This window comes from Somniosus microcephalus, chromosome 4 (genome assembly GCF_052327205.1).
Source record: "Somniosus microcephalus isolate GS21.2 chromosome 4, FLI_Smic_1.0, whole genome shotgun sequence".
NCBI classification, from domain to species: domain Eukaryota; kingdom Metazoa; phylum Chordata; class Chondrichthyes; order Squaliformes; family Somniosidae; genus Somniosus; species Somniosus microcephalus.
Genome location: NC_140990.1, coordinates 184,936,214 through 184,957,731, shown reverse-complemented (window position 1 = coordinate 184,957,731; position 21,518 = coordinate 184,936,214). Strand labels below are relative to the sequence as shown.

The following is a 21,518-nucleotide window of genomic DNA, read 5'->3' as shown; positions in this document are numbered from 1 at the left end:
AAATTCTTACAGGACTTGACAGGGTAGATGCATGGAGGAAGGTTTCCCTGGCTGGGGAGTCCAGAACCAGGGGGTCACAGTCTCAGAATAAGGGCTCGGCCATTTAGGGCAGAGATTAGGAGAAATTTCTTCACTGAGGGTGGTGAATCTTTGTAATTCTCTACCCCAGAGGGTTGTGGAAGCTCAGTTATTGAGTATATTCAAGACAAAGATCGATAGATTTTTGGATATTAAGGGAATCGAGGGATAGTGCAAGAAAGTGGAGATGAGGTAGAAGATCAGACATGATAGTGAATGGCGGAGCAAGCTCGAGGGGCCAAATGGCCTACTCCTGCTCTTATTTCTTATGTTCTTAACCAGAAGAGACAGATTTAAGGTAATTGGCAAAAGAACCAGAGGGGAGATGAGAAATGTTTTTACAAAGCGAGTTGTTATGATCTGGAATGCACTGCCTGAAAGGGTGGTGGAAGCAGATTCAATAGTAACTTTCAAAAAGGGAATTGGATAAATACTTGAAGGGGAAAGACTTCGAGGACTATAGGGACAGAGCAGGGGAGTGGGACTAATTTGATAGCTCTTTCAAAGTGCCGGCACATGCATGATGGGCCGAATGGCCGCCTTCTGTGCTGTATGATTCTAAAAAAAACTGTGTTTTAACCAGGACCCCTGGAGCTCAGCTGTACCTTTTATAAAGCTGTTGTAAGCAGTTTTCCATTATAAATGTGGACACAAGCATTTACAATGGAAAATGTTGACACAATGTGTGACAAAAACATAACAAGGGGAGGTCTAGTGTGCAGACTGGAAATTCATGCAGGCAATAAGAATTTTCATACAGATAGATATATAAAAAGAAACCTAGGCATTTTCTGCTGGTTTTTCTGACCTGATAACTTGCAGAGTTTATTGAGTTGTTGAGAAGCAGAGCTAAGTCGCTCCCAATCTGGGGTAACTAGCAATGATGGGAATTGACCTAAATGACCCCCAAGCTGTTTTACATCACTTCCTGACAGAGAATACCTGAGCAGTGACCTTGAAGTGTCAGGCTAGCAGCTAAACATTGCACCTGTGCTTCAGATCCCGGAATACCCACGAGGAGCACTGTGGGAAATCAGCTAGTATTTTTTTTATTCATTGAGAGGATGTGTGCGTCACTGGCGTTTATTGCCCATCCCTAATTGACCTCGCGAAGGTGGTGGTGAGTCGCCGCCTTGAACTGCTGCAGTCCGTGTGGTGAAGGTAATCCCACATTGCTGTTAGGGAGTTCCAGAATTTTGACCCAGTGACGATGAAGGAACAGCGATATATTTCTAAGTCAGGATGGTGTGTGACTTGGAGGGGAACTTGGAGGTGGTGGTGTTCCCATGCGCCTGCTGCCCTTGTCCTTCTAGCTGATAACGGTCGCGGGTTTGGGAGGTGCTGTCAAAGAAGTCTTGGCGAGTTTCTGCCGTGCATTTTGTAGATGGTACACACTTAAGCCACGGTGCACCAGTTGTAAAGGATGGGGTGCCAATCAAGTAGGCTGCTTTGTCCTGGATGGTGTCGAGCTTCTTTAGTGTTGTTGGAGCTGCACTCATCCAGGCAAGTGGAGAGTATTCCATCACACTCCTGACTTATGCCTTCTAAATGGTGCAAATAAGCGACACAGTGGACAGGGAGGGTGAAGCTAAATTACTATCACCTCCCTCACTCTTAAACAATAGCCTGGACAAACTGTACCAGTTTAATGCATGCTTACTCCTGGCATTGATCAGTATGTGTCCGTGAGCAGCATTTCCTTTCTAATGTCTCTGGTTGAGAAAGCTTTGCATCTCCTGCTGGCTTTGAGCCTGATGTGGGTTTATAAACACAGCCTTGCCTTGCGAGTGTCTGTTCTTGCTTTGTTTGTAAATGTTTTCTCTGCTGCTTCTCACAGGTGTTTGTTCCTTTCCTTTCCCTCATTCCCATGTCTGCTCTCGTGTGCAGCGCCCCTTGCTCCGCCCCCACCTTCTATTCTGCAGGTTACACCGCAGCTGCCGCTGATGGGTTTCGTGGCCAGAGTTCAGGATAACAGTAAGTCCACGCTTTCCGCTTTCTATCATTGGCAATCAGGCTTTCCGGGTCTGCATTGCACCAAGAACAGACCAACCAGCACAAGAAACATTGTCAGCTTATCCAGAGTGTATCTGTTACTGCACACCCAGGGCAGGTACAGCTCGGGTTAGAAACAGAGTTAGAGTTTGGTCGCAAGTAAAAAGAGAAGCAGCAAGTGCTCTAGTTATATAGAACTGGAAGCTAGTAAGACCCTTAATAGGACTGAACAAAACGAGAGGGAGGAGAGGAAGAACGCCACATAGAAGTCAAGAGCCAGGAATGCTGACTCCTGTCCCAGGGAGGTAGTTAATTATATCATAAAGGTTTTTTAAAAAGTTGAAAACTGGTGTACAAAGTAGATAAGGCAGTGGAGAGGCACAAAAAGGAAACAGAATAAAATCTCTGAAATGGAGGTGAATGAACAGTATGATGGGTGAAACGGGCAAGAAAGTAGGAGAGATAGCTACGGTCTGACCTTGTTAAAGTCAGCCTTCAGAGTAGAGTGCTGCGAACTGTATGGAGCTTGGTTGGGAAAGCGTTGAAGGGCAGAGGTAGACAGGTCAGAATAGGAACAGGAAGGGGCGCTAAAGAGACAAGCCACAGAGAGATCACTGGCGCATTTATGGACTGAACTGAAATGTTCAGCAAAGCAGTCACCCAGTCTGCATTATGTCTAACCAGTGTCGAGGAGACTGCAAATCCATGTACATGAGGCTGGAGCAAGTATATGCAAATTGTGTGTCACACGGGAAAGAATATGTGGGTCCCTGGACATTGGGCTAGGAAAAGGTTGCACATGTTAACAGTTAGATTGGGAGTACTGGTGGAAGGGCAGCCAGAACTCGGGGTCATGGACGAACGAACAAGGGTGTCCTAGAGATAATGGCCCTTCACTAAAACGTACAGGAGAAAGGAAGATGTTTGGTGATGGGATCATGTTCCGGATGGTGGAAAATGATCTGGCCAATGCAGTAGCTAGTGAAGACCAAGAGGACCTTGTGGCCATCATGAAGGGAAATGAGAGTGAAGGCATGGGTAATGGGCCAGATACAGTCAAAGACCCCGTCAACTGTCCAAGTCTCACACCATCCTGACTTAGAAGTATATCACCGATCTTTCATTGTCGCTGGGTCAAAATCCTGGAACTCCCTACCTAACAGCACTGGGAGTACCTTCACCACATGGATTGCAGCGGTTCAACATCCCATAAATGATTTTTTTTTAAACTACGGCTGAAAGTAAAGGAGAACCAAGCTCTGTCCACTCTGTCTTGACTGCACTTTGGACAACAACCCCCTCTTGCACCTGTGTGACATTTTTCTATTTCCCACCCTTTGGACAGAGACTGACCAAGTGTATTTGGCTTAGCATTTTTGCAGCCAGCTGACTTTCAACCCATCAATCTGGGCTGGATTTGGATCCAGGACCTGGAAGTGAGACACCAGCATCCAACTCACTGCATCACCTCGTCCCCTGTGTTTAGTTGCAAGTGCCCCAGTGAGTTCAGTTAACTCAACACCGTGGGATATGGCCCAGAACCCAGGTAAAAGGCAGTGTTTGATCCACTGCGCCATACATTCCCTTTTTGTTTGATTGGTTAGTGTAATGAAATCTGTTTGTCTTGCCTGTATTCGTTTTGCACTCATGTATATTACCCTCCCCCACACGGTGTATAGTTTCACTTCCTCTTTCCTGACTAACCTGGAAGGTTCCAGGTCTTGGCTCTTGGCTCCGCCCCTGACTTCTCTTACTTAAAGATCCCAGGATCTGTATGACTCATTCCTGTGAGCCAGTCGGTGTGTTGAGATGTTAGCTCTGATCTTAGTGATTAAAAGCCAACTTGTTAAAGTCTATAACTTCTAGTTTTGTGGTTATTGAAGGCACATCAATTTTAATCACTAAAGAATACTAGGATGGATCGACTCCTAAAACCAGAGCGTCTGGACTTGGATCCACATTCTGCTGAAGCATCAAATCAATTTGGACACTGGCTCAAATGCTTCGAACTCTTCGCGAGGGCCTCATCCGCTGGCGAGGTAGATAAACTGAGTCTGCTGACTACTCGCGTTAGTCATCAGATTTATTCGTTCATCCGGGACGCCGCCTCTTACACGGAGGCCATCACTATCCTGAAGGCCCAATACCAGAGGCCAGTAAACGAAGTGTACGCCAGACATCTGCTGGCTACACGCAGGCAGCGACCTGAGGAATCAATGGACGATTTCTTACAGGGCCTAAAGGACTTGGTCCGGGACTGTAACTGCAAGGCCGTGACGGCCAACGTGTACTCTGACGAATTGGTCCGCGATTCCTTCATCACGGGCCTCAAATCGAATTATATCCGGCAGAGACTGCTGGAGAAGGAGGTCCTGGACTTAAAAAAGGCAGTGGCCACTGCGCGATCGCTGGACGTGGCCCAGAGAAACTCTGACTCTTATTCTTCCGGCCATGCGGCCCTCACCGCCTCGTGCGTGCCGAGGGGGCCCGCCATCTTGGAATCAGCCATCTTCCCCATCCAGGTCTCAGACCAGCTCTACACCGCCGGAGTCCCCACACAGAAGTTCACCCAGGAGTCCTACTACAGCGGCAATGTCTCGAGGCCCGAAATGCTACTTCTGCGGCCAGGCCAAGCACCCCAGACAACGATGCCCAGTGAAGGACGCTACATGCTTCAAATGTAAGAAAAAGGGGCATGTTAGCAAAGTCTGCAGGGGGAATCCGATTTCCAACTCCGTCACCGCCTCGTGCGTGCCGTGTGGGCCGCCATCTTGGGATCCGCCATCTTTTCCCGACTCAACGGCCGCCCAGGGCCCAACAGTGGCTTCGATCACGGTGGATCAATCCAGGCCACACCCGTTGACAAAATCTATGATGGACATACAGGTAAACGAGAATTTAACGAAATGTTTAATTGACTGTGGGAGTACCGAGAGTTTTATCCACCCTAGCCTGGTACGGCGGCACTCATTAACGGTAACCCCTACACGGAGCAGAATTGCTATGGCTGCTAAGCCCCACACTTCGGACATTTTGGGCTACTGTGTGGTAACACTGACTGTAAAAGGCACGGACTACAAGGATTTTAAACTCCTCGTGATGCCAGAACTCTGTGTTAATGTAATCTTGGGCCTGGACTTCCAGTGCCACCACGAAAGTGTCACGCTAGCATATGGCGGGTCCCAGCCGCCACTCACAGCCTGTGGCCTATCAACCTTAAAAAATCAACCCGCCCTCTTTATTCGCTAACCTCGCTCCGAACTGTAGGCCCATAGCGACCAAAAGTAGACGGTACAGTCTGGAAGACAGACACTTTATCAAGGCGGAAGTGGACAGACTCCTGCGGGAAGGCATTATTGAATGCAGTACCAGTCCGTGGTGTGCCCAAGTAGTCATAGTTAAACATAGCGAAAAGAAACGGATGGTAATTGACTACAGCCAGACTGTTAATATTTATACCCAGCTGGACGCCTACCCTTTACCCCGCATATCAGAAATGGTCAACCAGATTGCGCAATACCGAGTCTTCTCGACTATCGTATCACCAGCTCCCCATTAGAACGGAGGACCGCCCATACACCGCCTTTGAGGCGAACGGACGCCTCTACCATTTTCTCAGAGTGCCCTTCGGGGTAACAAATGGGGTCTCGGTCTTCCAACGTGAGATGGACCGCATGGTTGACGAGAATAAACTACAAGCTACCTACCCCTATCTGGACAATGTCACTATCTGCGGGCACAACCAGCAAGACCACGATCTAAATCTTGCGAGGTTTTTAAAAACTGCCGTAAAGCTGAACCTAACCTACAACGAAGACAAATGTGTCCTCAACACAACCCGTCTCTGTATCCTCGGCTGTGTGGTGGAAGATGGGGTAATTGGACCGGACCCTGACCGATTACGCCCCCTAAAGGAACTGCCCCTGCCACACAATCCCAAAGCTTTAAAAAGGTGCCTGGGATTTTTTTCGTATTATGCCCAATGGGTGCCCAATTACTCTGATAAGGCCCGACCCCTCATTAAATCGACGTCCTTCCCACTATCAGCTGAAGCTCGGGAGGCTTTCACCAGTATCAAACAGGACATTGAAAGGGCTGCACTGTGTGCAGTGGACGAAAGCATTCCCTTTCAAGTCGAAAGCGATGCGTCAGACTTTGCCTTAGCTGCAACCCTCAATCAGGCTGGGAGACCTGTGGCCTTCTTCTCCCGAACCCTTCAGGGACCTGAAATCAGGCACTCTTCTGTCGAGAAGGAGGCACAGGCTATAGTGGAGGCAGTGCGGCACTGGAGACACTACCTAGCCGGCAAACGTTTCACCCTGCTCACCGACCAGCGGTCGGTGGCTTTCATGTTTAATAACAAACAAAGGGGGAAAATCAAGAATGACAAAATACTCAGGTGGAGGATCAAACTATCCATGTTCGACTATGATATTATGTACAGGCCGGGAGCCCTTAATGAACCCCCAGACGCCCTATCGCGGGGAATGTGTGCCAGCATTCATACGGACAAATTACAGGGTCTCCACAACGACCTCTGTCACCCAGGGGTCACCCGACTATACCATTTTATAAAGTCCCGCAATCTGCCCCACTCCCATCGAGGAGGTCAGGGCAATGACCAGAGCCTGCCGCATCTGTGCGGAATGCAAGCCTCGTTTCTACAGGCCTGACCGTGCACACCTTATCAAAGCCACACGGCCATTCGAGCGCCTAAGTCTGGACTTCAAGGGACCCCTTCCCTCTGCCGACCGTAACGTATACTTCCTCAATATCATTGATGAATATTCCCGCTTCCCCTTCGCCATTCCCTGCCCAGACATGACCAGCGCCACGGTCATCAAGTGTCTCGGTAATCTATTCTGCATGTTTGGCATGCCAAACTACATACACAGCAATAGGGGGACGTCATTTATGAGTGACGAACTGCGCCAGTTCTTGCTCTCAAAGGGGATAGCCACTAGCAGAACCACTAGCTACAACCCCCGGGGTAATGGGCAAGTGGAAAGGGAGAATGCTACTGTTTGGAAGGCTGTCACGTTAGCCTTAAAGTCAAAAGGCCTTCCGACCTCCCGCTGGCAGGAAGTCCTCCCAGACGTGCTCCACTCCATAAGGTCTCTGTTATGTACAGCCACTAACGCTACCCCTCACGAAAAGATGTTTGTTTTCCCCTGGAAATCCACCTCGAGCATATCTCTACCCGCGTGGCTGACGTCTCCGGGGACAGTACTATTGCGGAAGCACGTGAGAGGCCATAAAACGGACCCCCTTGTGGAAAAGGTACAGCTCCTCCATGCAAACCCTCAGTACGCCTATATCGAATACTCTGACGGGCGAGAGGACACTGTTTCCATAAAAGACCTCGCTCCCTCGGGGAGCGGAGAGAACGAGGAGAGACGACCCGAGGAAGACCTACACCAAAAAGAGACAGGACGCCCAGAGGTATCAATACCCAACTTTAACCTGGAGGACACTGCAGATAACCTGGAAGACACTGCGGAGGCCCGGACAGCGGAGGAACCAGAATCCACTCCCCTAGAGGCACCCCAACCGGCTTTGCGCCGATCACTGAGAACTGCAAAACCTCCTGACAGACTCACTTATACCAACTTTTAAGAAACATCACCCCGATGGACTAAATCTAAAGAAGGGGTGAATGTAATGAAATCTGTTTGTCTTGCCTGTATTCGTTTTGCACTCATGTATATTACCCTCCCCCACACGGTGTATAGTTTCACTTCCTCTTTCCTGACACACCTGGAAGGTTCCAGGTCTTGGCTCTTGGCTCCGCCCCTGACTTCTCTTACTTAAAGATCCCAGGATCTGTATGACTCATTCCTGTGAGCCAGTCGGTGTGTTGAGATGTTAGCTCTGATCTTAGTGATTAAAAGCCAACTTGTTAAAGTCAATAACTTCTAGTTTTGTGGTTATTGAAGGCACATCAGTTAGATTGTGTTTTGGTGCTGAAATTCTGTCTGGTTCTGAAGAAGGATTGGAAGCTCAGTCTGTTCTTGCAATGTCTCTATAGCTTTGAACCCAAAAACCTTTGCATATGTACTGGGTTATGTTTAAGAAGCCATTTAGCGCTTTTTTTTAAAAATGCATTGTCTTTGAATATGAATTGTTGCTGCCGAGGTTACTGGTAATTTTCTCTGCAGCGTGAATATGCAGGTTTTGAATGTTGTAGGGAACATTAATAGCAAAACTCCCTGATGCATGCCACCTTTTGCACAGTTGAATTTATGTTTGCCCCTTTTCTCCCATTGTCTCCTGAAAACTCGTTTGGCATAGTTCCATTGACATCAGTCGCTGTTACCTCACCCAAACGGCCCCATCAAACACGCCCAGCGAGGGTTATATTCAGCGTGAAGGTCCATCTACTCTGCTCCAATGATGTGCCTCAGTCCCAACCTTGGAAGATTGTCCCTGAATGCCAAAGTGTAACCTTTTTCCATTTCCCACACCTGACATCCTCTGAGTAAAATTACCAACTTAATGCCAAAATGAGATGCCTCTGTCATTTGCCCATGCCCACTAGGAATTTCGATTGGACTGTTCAATCTCATGTAAGATCCTAACTGCCAGCACAAAGCGAAAATTTTCATCCCGTCACCTAGTGCTGATTCTGTACCCATATCCCAGGGGTGTCTAATCCACTGTACCATCCAATCTCCATGGCATTTGGCAATTCTGCATCTCCTCTTGGATGTTATGAGAAGATGGCCAATTGACAAGGATGTCTCAAGCTGGATAATACAGAACAATATTCATGTTTCAGGACGTTCTGACCCACTTGACTGGAACTATTTTGAGGCCAGGGACTTTGAAATGCAGTGAAGGGAATTTGCTTTCAAAATAAAATAAAAGTTACTCTGGTAGTGAAATCTGTATTTTAATGATCTTGTTAACATTAGCAATACTGTTGTCTGTTAATAAAACCAGAATAAACTTGATGGAATTAACGGAGAGCTTTATGTAGTGGAGGTGCAAATATTCAGCTAGTATAACCTATTGCAAAGTGTAAGCTGATTTTACTGTCAAAGATTTATGTCACTTCTATTCACCCCAAAACGTGAAAGGCTTATTGCATGGTGTTAGCCTTGGCTTAGTGGTAGCACTGAGTCAGAAGGTTGTGGGCTCAAGCCCCGCTCCAGAGATTTGAGTAAATAATCTAGGTTGGCACTTCAGTGCAGTACTGAGGGAATGCTGCACTGTTGGAGGTGCCGATTTTCGGTTGAGATGTTAAACCAAGGCCCATCTTGCCTCTCAGGTGATTTTTAAAAATGACACTATTCAAAGATCAGGGGAGTTCTCCCTGGTGTTCTGAACCAATATTTATCCTCAACCAACACATAAAACAGATTATCTGGCCACTTATTTAATTGCTGTTTATGGGAGCTTGCTGTGCGCAAATTGACCGCGTTTCCTATACTACAACAGTGACGGCACTTCAAAAGTACTTAATTGGCTGTAAAACGCTTTGGGACGTCCTGAGGTCGTGAAAAGCGTGATTAAATGCAAGTCCTTTCCTTTAACGTAATATCAACATTGTAGTTTCAGAAGGCTCCACCCCTCCACCACCTCCACCAGCCGATGATACAGTATTTGACGAGTCACCCCCTCCTCCCCCACCACCAGAGGATTATGAGGAGGAAGAAACGGCTGTGGTAGAGTATAGTGACCCATATGCAGAGGAGGATCCACCATGGGCACCCAAGAGCTATTTGGAGAAAGGTCAGTGAAATGGGAAATACAAAATTTGTAGTATTGTTGATTTCCCACATTTCCCCTGCACCTCCACATCTTGCGCTTCTTGTGAATTTTCTGTGTTTTATAACAGTCGTGTTTTTCGATGCTAGTTATTTTCCATGGTTCAGCATCATCGGCCACCCCTATAAGTGCCCCCTATGATCTAGAGTCTTTTCCTGCCAAGGGTTTAGGTAATATAGTGAGACCTAATGATCCTTGCTGTGTATACCGGCTACTTGAGAGCATCACGTGATGGTGCGTGATCATCTCTCTTTGTAAAGTAGACTGAATGTGTTCTATTAGCAGACTGAGACTCGGGCTCTGAACCAACAACTGGTTTTATTTACTCAAGATAGATAAATAAACAGTAAATGTATAAAACAGCAAATCCTACAATACTCTCCATGATGAGTAAAATGATGACACTCCCTTTCTCTACCAATATAGACTCTACAGCAAAAATGAATTTCCTATATTGTGGAACAGGCTACTGTTTTAAAGCTAACTTGGCTAGCACAAGAAATGCTCTCAGGCTGCTGGCTGCAGAACTGACGAGGAATTTTGATTCACTTTCTTAAGCACATTGAGCTCAATATAATCCGTAATGGAGATCCCTGGCCACCGAGGTGTCCAAACCTACAGCCAGTGTCGGAGCTGTCATTCAAACTTACTACCCCAGGCTGGGCCTGACTCTGATCTGTGTCAAGGTCCCTTGGGATGTCCTCTGCAGACATACTTGCCCACAGGTACATGACCCAATCCCCTTTGAATCTGCACAGAAACAAAAGGCAGTTACATGATTATAGTCAGGCAGCAGGCATCCTTCAATATTGAATGGATATTACATAGAGTCTACAACACAGAAACAAGCCTTTTGCCCCAATTGGTCTGTGCTGATATTTATGCTTCACACGATCCTCCTCCCACCTTCTTCACCTAATCCTATCAGCATATTCTTCTATTCCTTTCTCCCTCATGTGCTTATCCCCTTAAACGCATCTATGCTATTCGCCTCAACTACTCCCTGTGGCAGTGAATTCCTCATTCTAACCACTCTGGGTAAAGAAGTTTCCTCTGAATTCCTTATTGGATTTTTTGGGGACTGTCTTATATATTTATGACCTCTAGATTTGGTCTCCCACGCAAGTGGAAACTCTATGTCTACCTCATCAAACCCCTTCATTAAGACCTCTATCTGGTCACCCCTCAGCCTTCTCTTTTTTTTCTGGAGGAAAGAGCCCCAGCCTGTTAAGTTATACTTATCAGGAAAGACTGATCAGTTCTGGAAACATCCTTGTGAATCTTTTTTGCACCTTTGCCAGTGCCTCTATGTCTGTTTTATAATATGGAGACCAGAATTGTGCACAGTACTCCAAGTTTAGCATAACGTCTCTGCTTTTCAATTCTATCCCTCTAAGTGATCCTCGGTCCTTGATTTTCTTTTTTTTTAGCCAGACTGAGACAATAGCCAGGATGTTTTTAATTGAATGTGATGATACTGGTCAGTTAACACTTTAGACAATTCATTGCCTTCGAAACTCACCCTGTGGAGCCCCCTCTATCTAACCTGTCTGGTCTGAGCAGCTGGCTTTTCTGTTAAGAGATATCTTGGGTGTTGACCCATTTGATGCTCTTTCTAGCAATACAAAATACAAGTTTTAAAAGTCAATACAGACGACAAGTACATTATTGTTACGCAACAAAATGATTTATTAACCCATGCAACATGTCAACTCTAGGTTTCTGCTGACAGGACTGCAGTGCAATTTCCATTCTTCGTTCATTCATTTTTCACATGCAAATTAATTGGGTGTCATTGGTATAACTGTTGGTGCCATGTAGCAGCCATGTTAATTCTGAGCACACCTTGAATAGAAAGTCATGTTACAGTTCTTCATCTCCCAACAGCTGCATTCGTTCAGTTGCTACCCTGGGATGAAAGTTCTTGAGCATCAGCTGATTTCTTTCTCCCAGCACTAGTTTGTGCTTGAGCAGCAGCTTCTTTCTTATACAATAAAAACATTTTCTGTAATTTAAAAAAAAGAGCAGCATCCTGGTTTCCCAGATGTGTTTTTTATTACGTACTTACCTCAATACCTTTATTGGCCCCTCGAGCCTGTTCCTCCAATGGCTGATCTGTACCTCGACTCCATTTACCCGCCTTTGCTCCATGTCCCTTGATACCCTTACCCAACAAAAATCTATCGTGCCCAAGTAGCCATTCTTCATCTGTGAACCGAGACAATGAGGCTTTTTAACAGTGGGGGAAACACAGCCGCATCTGATCCTGCCCTCATTGGGTGTCCACACGCACACAATTGCTGCAGGGCCATTCGATAGCCACCAGGAGAAGAATGCTGGCTGATTTTTTCTGCTTCTGACTTCAGGCTGACCTGGCTAAGACCAGATAACTCAACACAGATCAGGAATGGAACCTGGGACTTTCCTGTCCGTATGGCTCAGCTACTGCTTGGAGAAGCTCACTAAACCACAGAGGGGGCACTGGTTAAATTCTTCTGGGGTTGGTACACAGTTGCCTTCAGTTATGAAGGGGCCTAGCATCCAGACTTGCTGACATTCCCAGTGTCTCACTTGTTTTCTGAGGTCCTGTTTCAAACTATTTAATGCGTTGAACAGTTGAAACACTGGAAAATTATCTCAGATGGATACATGATATTACTTGACTCGTTGTGTAGCTGTGTGACATCAGAATCCAGGGCCGCCTATGAGACATAAGTAAATGTTTCCGGTTAGTCTGAGAATTCACCAAAGAGCATCCAATGGTGTTCTCGACCAGTCTTCATCAAAAGTACCGGCCAATTGACAGTCCAAAATGCCTCCTAAGTTGGACACAAGTCAGGGTCTTCCAGTGAATGCCCTAAATCTTGTGCTAATATTGAAGTTAAACTGGTGCTGCCCTAACATACAGTGGCCAGAGCTACGGTATCAGGAAAGTTTACCTGGCAGCTGATATTGGCAGCTTGCCAAGCAGTTCCTCAGCCCCTGCATGGATATTGGCCTTGACTAGAAGTTAGCATATCAACTGAAACTTCAGTTCCAGCAAATGGTGCAACTCCAGGTGTCTCCATCTGATTGGCCAAACATCAGCTTTCATTGGCATTACATCTTGTTGCCGCAGATTTTGCAGACATCAATGCAGGTCAACATGTAATTCCCTCCATTCTCTCTCTCCCTCACTTTTCTTTCTCTTTCCTCCTCCCTCTCTTTCTCATCTTCTCCCCCCTCTCTCTCCCCTTCGCTTTCTCACCCTCACCCTCACTTTCTCCCCTCCCCCTCGCTTTCTCCCTCTCTCTGCCCCCTCTCTTCCCCCCCCCCCCCCCCTCTGGTAGGTAGAGGAAAAAAACTACTGTTCCAATAATTCTATAAATAGGTTCATTTTAATAGGACTCCAACTATATATCTGGGAACTGAGATAACCCCTCCCCTAATTGTAGGGGGGGGGGCTGCGATAACCCCAACCCTAATAACAATGCCCTCCCCCTCACTGTCCGGGAGCTGGAATAACCCCACCCCTAATAACAAGGCCCACCCCCTCACTTTGGTCAGTTATAGCAAGAATTAGGTCCACAATTATATCCCCTGGACACTGTTCCATGTAGCATTCCCAGACCAGGCACAGTAGTATTGGATGCAGAGTAAAGCTAAGCTCCCTGTACTGTGCCAGAACAATATGCCTCAGAACAGCACCTAATTTCCCATTTCCCAAATCAGGGGCAGTTTTGTGCTGTGGATCTTAACCCACAGGAGCTGGATTGAGGCTTCACTAAGCTCATTTCATGTAGGCCCCTTACAGACAGCAAACAGAGGAGGTTTTCAGCTCACCAGTCAGTGCTGGATTTGAACCCAGGTCCTTGAGACAAAAGACCAGACCCACATCTGTGGCCGATTGTGACTCCCGTACTGAGATGAGCTAACTCGGGGCTGTTTGGTGATGGAAGCTGGCACCTTCCTAGTCTGCACGGCTCGGCTAATGGAGGGGCGTTGACCCACCAAGCTTTCGCCATGGCTGTTTACATTGAACATCAAGGGCAGAACGGAGGCTGGTGCAGAGACCCTTTCTCTTGGTGCACACTGTCCTGCCTGGGCTGCTGTGCCAGTGCTAATTGTTACTGTTCTCTGTTCACAGTGGTTGCGATTTATGACTATTCAAAAGACAAAGAGGACGAATTGTCTTTCCAAGAGGGCGCCATCATTTACGTGCTGAAGAAGAATGATGATGGTTGGTACGAAGGAGTGATGAATGGCGTGACCGGTCTGTTCCCCGGCAACTACGTGGAATCCATCATGCACTATGCAGAGTGACCCACTGAAGGCAGCCCCCCGGCAGCTGCCCCCCCCTCCCACTGGTGCACTGTTGCACTCTGGTTTCCTGCCGTGCTGGGAAAGGCACAAGCTGAAATGAAGGATTTGAGTAAATGACACACACTAAAACAACAACCTTTTATTCAACCAGGATGGAGTGAAGTGGCATTGTCTCTCAGGAGGCTGTTATTCCTGCTGCCGGTGTAGGCTCCAATGACTGTTGAACTCGTTGTGGAATGAGCTCTCTGTGTCTGTCTCTCGCACACACACAGTCTCTCTCACACACACACACACACACACACACACACACACACAGTCTCACACGCAAAATCATGTAACGCAGTCATTCCTGGTGTTAAGGGTTGACCGATACCACCGCTACTACAGGGCAAGTCCCTCGCCAGATAATGGTCCAAACAAAATGCCTCTGTGATGGTGCTCCTATATTCTGAATTAAGCTGTTGCCCCTCCCAAATGCATTCTGCAAGGAAATTCTCAAAGCAGCCATTCCTCAAAAGCTCGAGAAGGAAGTTGGCTGGAGAGTGTATGTTGGAAGCAGCCATATTACAGTGCTGTATTGCGCAGCAGCTGTACCAGGTATGCTGCAGCAGCTCATGTTTATGTCCTTGGGTCGCCTGCCAGTATGGGTATCAGCATTTCACTAAAGCATGCCAGTGTGTTTAGTTTTCATCTGTAACTGAGAGAAACGGTTGTAAGTACAATTCTAGATCCTGCCCTTCCAAACTTGGGCGGTGTCTGGAGAGAGCATTTTGAGCTGGATAACACTGGGGTAAAGTACTGGTGGATACAGGTCTGTCACTGTAACACCGGGGTCCAGTACTGGTGGGTACAGATCTGTCACTGTATAACACTAGGGTACAGTACTGATGGATACAGGTCTGTCACTAACATTGGGATACAGTACTGGCGGGTACAGGTCTGTCACTAACACTGGGATACAGTACTGGTGGGTACAGGTCTGTCACTAACGCTGGGGTACAGTGTGGGTGGGTACAGATCTGTCATTAACACTGGGATACAGTACTGATGGATTTAGGGGTGGGGGAAATTTCATGGGAAATGAGTATCGCATAAGAAATGTATCTCACAGTATTATAATGTATAAGATTGTGGTTTTTTCCTACAGTGTATTGGTCGGATATGTTAAATAAGGTCAATGACGGCACTCTCAGCTGTTACAGACAGATGTTTTGGAGTCTAAGATTGTTTTCTTGTTTTTTTTCCTTAATTCATAGAATAATATTCCTGAGCCCAGTTGACGCACAGTATAAATGGAACTGGTGTAGTCTTCTCAATGAATGCTTGAGGTTTTAGATTGTGCTGATGCAGTTTTTAGACATTTCCCAGCCTGTACCAGAGGGGGAAGCACAGGAAAGAGACCCGAGTTTGTAGCCAGACTGCTAGGTTTTAAAGGGCTTCATTTCTGCTTAAATAAAAGTACATTTCGGTCACTGGGTTGAGCTTTGCACCATGTTGATGGGACATGTTCATCTCACAATTATACTGCTGAAATGGAAGGGGATTGTGTCTCAGTGAACTTCTCCAGAACTTGATGGTGACGTTTTCCTCTCAGTGATATACTTTTGTCTTAAATCGAACAAAATTAAGGTGAGTACCTGATATGTGACAGCAGTCAGTGCAGTGGAAAGACAATGACCAATCCTCTGGCTGGTAGGTGCCAAGTTCAGTCTCTGCTCTGCTGCATTAGCTGATCTCAGCCCGGTGACTACAATCAGCCCAGGGTTGCTGCTCCTGATCAATATCTAGTGAGTTCTGGTGGAAAGTGTGCATGCCATCTGAGCTCGTGCATTAAGAACAGCCGTGTGGCTGAGACAGATGGGCACCTGGACCCTGTGGCACTGTGGTGGCACAAGAGGAGGTGAAGGATAGTTGAGGAAAGAAAATGAGTATATAGTGGACAGTTTAAGCAAAGTGCTTTTTAAGGAATGAAAGCGCGTAGAGATCCACAGAGAAGTCATTATCTATTCGAGTTTCAACAACTCCAATTACAGCAACTTTTTTTTTATTCGTTCTTGGGGATGTGAGCGTCGCTGGCAATGCCAGCATTTATTGCCCATCCCTAATTGCCCTTGAGAAGGTGGTGGTGAGCCATCTTCTTGAACCACTGCAGTCCGTGAGGTGAAGGTACTCCCACAGTAATTGGGGAATAGGAGCCAGGTTTTATAAATGAATCCCTGATTATAAATAGCTATTTCCTGCACTTGGAGTGGGTTAGTGAGCAGGCTGCTGGGAATCGTGCAACAACTTGTGGCATTGGTGTGGTCACTTGGGCGGCCAGTGCAGTTATTTGGTCATTGCAGCATTATGAGTTGTGGCGGCACCATTTCTTGTGGCAGAGCTGGTTGTGGTCCACCTAGGGTTGCCAACCCTTTGAGATTGTCCTGAAGTCTCCAGGAATTCCAGATTAATCTCCAGGACACTGCTACAAGCAAGCCAGGAGAACAAAATTGTTTTTTTCCATTTTCTTTGAAAACTTTCATTTATTAGTTTTAAAAATGTTGGAGACTTTAAAATGCTGTTTCACTAACGATCAAGATTAATCCAAATGGGTAAGAAAGAGTCTGTTCCCGTTCCAGTTGGCGTTGGGAAGGCAGTGCACCTGGAGAATGGACCAATGGCAGGAGTGTGGGGGTGGGGTGATTGGAGGTGGGATGTCATGTGATGAACCCTCCAGGAATACACCCAGCCAGAGTTGGCTACCGTAGGTTCACCTCCAACAGTGCATTGTGCCACCAATGCACTGAATGCAGGTGGCAGATTTTGTAGCAGAGCTCAGGAGTGAATAGTGACTTCACAGTCTAACGGTGCAGTCATGTCTGAAATTGTCGCAAACATTTCTTGACGTTAAATGAGTCTCCTTACCTCACTGTCACCCGCGAGTCACAAATTTGTGGGTTCAAGCGCACCTCCAGGACTTGAGCCCATAATCTAGGCTGACACTTCAGTGCAGTACTGTGGGAGTGCTGCATTGCAAGACCTTTGGGTGAGATGTTATAAACAAGGTTCTGCCCACCTATTGAGGTGGAAATATTAAGGCTTAATGGTAAGGTGATAGGATTGATATTCTGGCAGAAAGTTCTCTAATGGGCTGAAGATTGTTCTTCATCTGAACTAATCTTGTAACCTGACTTTGACTTCCAAAATTGCTCTACATTTTTAAGCAGCATTTTTCAATTTATAGACTTCATATTCAATAAATTTGTGAGAATAGATAAATTACAGAAGGCACTGGTGGTGTGTGTGTATGTCTGTCTAGAGCACACCATAATAAATATTAAATTACAGCCACAGTTATAATTCTGGGCAGTCAATATGCATATTTGAGTAATAATTTATACCTTAGCCTAATTTCTCAGGATATCAAATATCTTTAAAGATATGAAACAACTGCCTGACACCACAAAAAAAATGCTTCAGAAAGTGAATGTGGGTGCCTGGCCTTGTAGTACTGGACCTTTTCGTTGTATCGGTCGACCCTTTGGTTTCTTTGCGTATTATACAGTACTAATGTGTAGATAGCCTCACTAGTTTTATGCACCATTTTGTAAGATTTTATTTCCTCTCTTGGGTTGGCTAAGATGCTGTGTAAAGAATACTGACTAGAGCCTGATATACAAGAATCTGTGTTTGTAATGTTTGAATAGAATGCATGCTATAATCCCTGTCCTGGAGTTTGCTTTTATTTCTCACATTGTCCCCCTTTTAAGGTTAAATGTTTGTCATTTCTTTTTGTGGGTGGGGTAGGGGTGTTTGATTTCTGTCTGCCCCACTCTGGCACGGATGTGTAGGGATTTTTCGCTGTACGAAGGAGCACCAACTTGGGACACCGCCAAATACCCCCTTCATTGAAACGCGCGCACATTCCAAGGCAATAAATCTAAAAGGAACTTGCACAGTGTTACTGATTTTTGAGATTTCTCATGAAGCACTGATTTCTTATTCGAGTGAGCATTTTGTCACGCTCCATTTTTCTTGCTAGTTTTCAGACTCTTGTTGAACAACTGAAGTTTGCCTCTCCGCCCGACCTCCTTTCTCCAGTGTGTGACTTTGTTTGAAAAGGGGTCGGAAGATCATTTGTGTGGCAGCCTGTTACTTAATCCAGTACCACTTCCAACACTCGCCCTTCACTCAGCCGACTCACTGCTCCAAGGACTTTTATTCACTGCCTACTGCTTGTGGGACGGGTGACCAAGCTCGGATTCAGGGTTGTAGTGTTGAGATTTCCAATCTGAAATCAGTGACTGCAGTCACAAGCTAGTCTGAATGTAGCCCGTGGTTTTTGACCTAGATCGGTAGGTCCTCAGTTTAATGCTTACTGAGCTGTACGCAAAGGGTTTTAACAGGTTAGTACAATCACTAAGCTCAATAGACAAATGCACCAAGTCAGTTTGGTGCAGAGGGACTTAGACCAGAATGCCCCTGGTTTGTGTTGAGTTTGTGGCGGTCTTGACACTCCTGAGCTAAAGAAGGATTCCTGCTCCTGATCGCTATCCAGTGACCCCTGCCAGCGGGTTGGGTGAGGTGAGGCTTGTGTCCGCCCACTCTTATGCCTCAGCTCACAGATGATGATTGGACCAATTGGGGTGAGGTGTCTGGTGGGACTGCCCCCTCCCCAACCAGATTCAGCCCCTCCAAGAGAGGAGAAAGTTGGGGGTTCATATAGGCAGTGTTTTAATGGAAACTGATATTGCCAGGAAAGGGTAGAGATTAATTTCTGTTTGATCCTTTCTCAACCTAGAACGTTTGTTCCTGGGGTTCAGTGATTTCCCCAGAGTTTAGTGCAGCCCCACATCACGAGAAAACACTGTCAAATATTAAAGGGTAGTTGACGCCAATTGCAGATCAGTGAGGCTTGGCACCATTGAGGAGCATGATATTAGATATATTTTCTCCAACAATTACAGAGAACATAATGAAACTTAGAGGTTTGTAATTTGTTATACGGAGGTTCTGCTGTACCAGGCTGCACTCCAACTCAAACTATACTTTTTTTTTTTAATTATTTCTAATGCGAGATGACTGACAACCTAGGCTGATGGGGGCATAGAATGCTACCCATATCACACTGGCTCCCAATGGTTCGGTCGGTCAAGGTGGTGAGAGCAGACGAGCCAGGCTGCACCCCCACTCCGTGCTGAGTGTGCCAATTTCCTCTGAGCTCGGGTTCCCATTCCTGATCGCTGCCCAGTAACTCCCTGCTGGGAAGTGCATGTAAGTAATCAGGCTCAGCTGTGAAGCCGTTGTGGTTGAAAAGCCCCGCTAGCACACTAGATGAGAAATAGCCTCAAGTGGCGTGAGGTACTGGGGAGAGTCGGGTGCCTGTTGAACTCTACCCATCACAGACCATGTCCCAGAAAAATATAATGGCCTCTATGCAGGGAGCAACTGTAACAACCAGCACTGCTACAGCCAAGTGCGTGGAGTGAGCACAGCACTTCCTTTGAAGCTGTGCCTTGGCACGTTTCAATTCCTTGGGGAGACCAAACGCAGATTGGGTGACCGCTTTGCGGAACACCTCCGTTCAGTCTGTAAGGGTGACCCCGAGCTTCCGGTCGCCTGTCATTTTAATTCACCACTCCATTCCCACTCGGACCTCACCGTCCTTGGCCTCTTGTATTGTTCCACGGAAGCTCAACGTAAACTCGAGGAACAGCACCTCACCTTCCGATTAGGCAGTCTGCAGCCTTCCGGACTCAATATCGAGTTCAACAATTTCAGATCATAACCTCGGCCCCTATTACTTTTTTACTTATAATTTTTTCCACCCCTTTGTTTTGGGTCCTCCTTTCCCCTCCCCCCCCCCCCCCCCCTCTTGTTTCTCTCACCTGGCAGCTGTCTCTTACCTGCCAGTACACTTCACACCTAATCTCAGCTGCCTTTTGTCTCCACGGGCCTATTACCATCTCATCTGGCTTCAAATACCTTTTATTGTCTCTTTTGTTCGATCGCAGCCTTGCCTTCGATCTATTTTATTTTCTTTCCAGTTTTGAAGAAGGGTTTCGACCCGAAATGTCAACTCAAATTTCTCTCCACGGATGTTGCCTGACCTGCTGAGTTTTTCCAGCATTTTCTGTTATTTTCAATTCCTTTTGACTTGAGACAGCAGTGGTCAGAGAAAAGAAAGCAGAATCCGTCCTAAGGAGCCAGGTTGTCGCACTTTTATCCTGAGTGAAGAAATTTAAGAAAGAAAGTGTTGTAGACTACCTGATAGAGATTGATTGCTGTGATTAGTCAACAACTCCATTATCATTGTATCATGTGACTACCAGGATGGATCGTGGTCTTTTTAGCAATTCCTATGAAAGGAAAGAAGCAGCGTGGTGTTTAGTGCAAAGTACAGTAACCAGGAAAACCTCTTTAGGATTTTTTTTGAAAGGGTTGGGGTGGGGGGGGCGGTGTCACATTACCTTGAAAAGGTGTACTTGGAATCTGCTGCCCATTTCTACATCTAGATCACCTGCTGAAAATCGAAAGCCTTGACTGGGTGTGTTGGCAGCTCCTCGGACGAGGGGGTCGGGAATCTGTCGGTCAGGGGTTTGTCGTTGGTTGGTTTGTTTACGTACTGGCACCAAACTCGGATCTTCTTTCCCCTTCTAATGGACGGACATGGCTGTACATTTTATGTGCCTGCAAGAATAAAGTTTTGTGAATTAACTGTATCCTGTGTATAAAAAAAATGTTTTAAGGCGTTGAGTCTTAAATAATAAAAAGATAAGTGACTGGAATGTTTAAAGCACGTTTACAGCTACCTGCACAAATATTGTGATTATTTTTACAATGGTACGTCCCATGACTGAGTTTTGGTTCAAACTTGTGATGCACATGTTAGGAAAAGGGTGAGGTACGCTTGCTACCTGTGCTATATGTCCTAGTTCTGGAGGTGACCTGTTCTATGTAAAGGAGGATCAAATTTGCTGGGACTGATCTTTTATGGATGCATCTCCTTAGAATTGATTGATATTAACATTGTTCTGCATTAAAACTGTTACCTTCGTCTCCATTGTGAAGGAAACACCCCTTCTCCAGAAGTCATCCAACCTTTGGGAATGAGGGGTTAATTTATTAGTTGCCTTGGGTCTGTTAAGAGTCAACTAGGTGGTGTCAAGCTAACCAGGTAGGAATGGCGGGTCACTCCTGAGGCACCTTAGGTCTTTATGACAATCCAGCAGCTTTAAAAAAAATTAAAAAAAATTTTTGCAGGTTTACTGAACTCGGAATGCTATAGGTGCTGGAAGTCTGAAATAAAAACAAAAAACACTGGAAACACTCAGGAGGTCGTACAGCATCGACCTTTTGTCAGAACCCGGAGTTACTGAGTTCACTTTCACAACTTG

The 21,518-nt window shown here is 46.2% G+C and overlaps 1 protein-coding gene across 6 annotated transcripts in view; it reads left to right on the top strand.

The window, feature by feature from the left end:
* LOC147120069 (abl interactor 2) overlaps positions 1-20,932 on the top strand; it is a 229,203-nt gene extending 208,271 nt beyond the window's left edge. For 4 of the 6 annotated variants that reach the window (XM_085985605.1, XM_085985604.1, XM_085985602.1 and 1 more), the window contains 3 exons: positions 1,966-2,052; positions 9,625-9,804; positions 13,967-20,932. In XM_085985605.1, the coding sequence (XP_085841731.1) occupies positions 1,966-2,052; positions 9,625-9,804; positions 13,967-14,142 (443 nt within the window). In that variant the 3' untranslated portion in view covers positions 14,143-20,932. The remainder of the gene's footprint in view (positions 1-1,965; positions 2,053-9,624; positions 9,805-13,966) is intronic. The other 2 variants (XM_085985606.1, XM_085985601.1) reach the window with 1 other exon arrangement.
* The last annotated feature ends 586 nt before the right edge of the window (positions 20,933-21,518 follow it).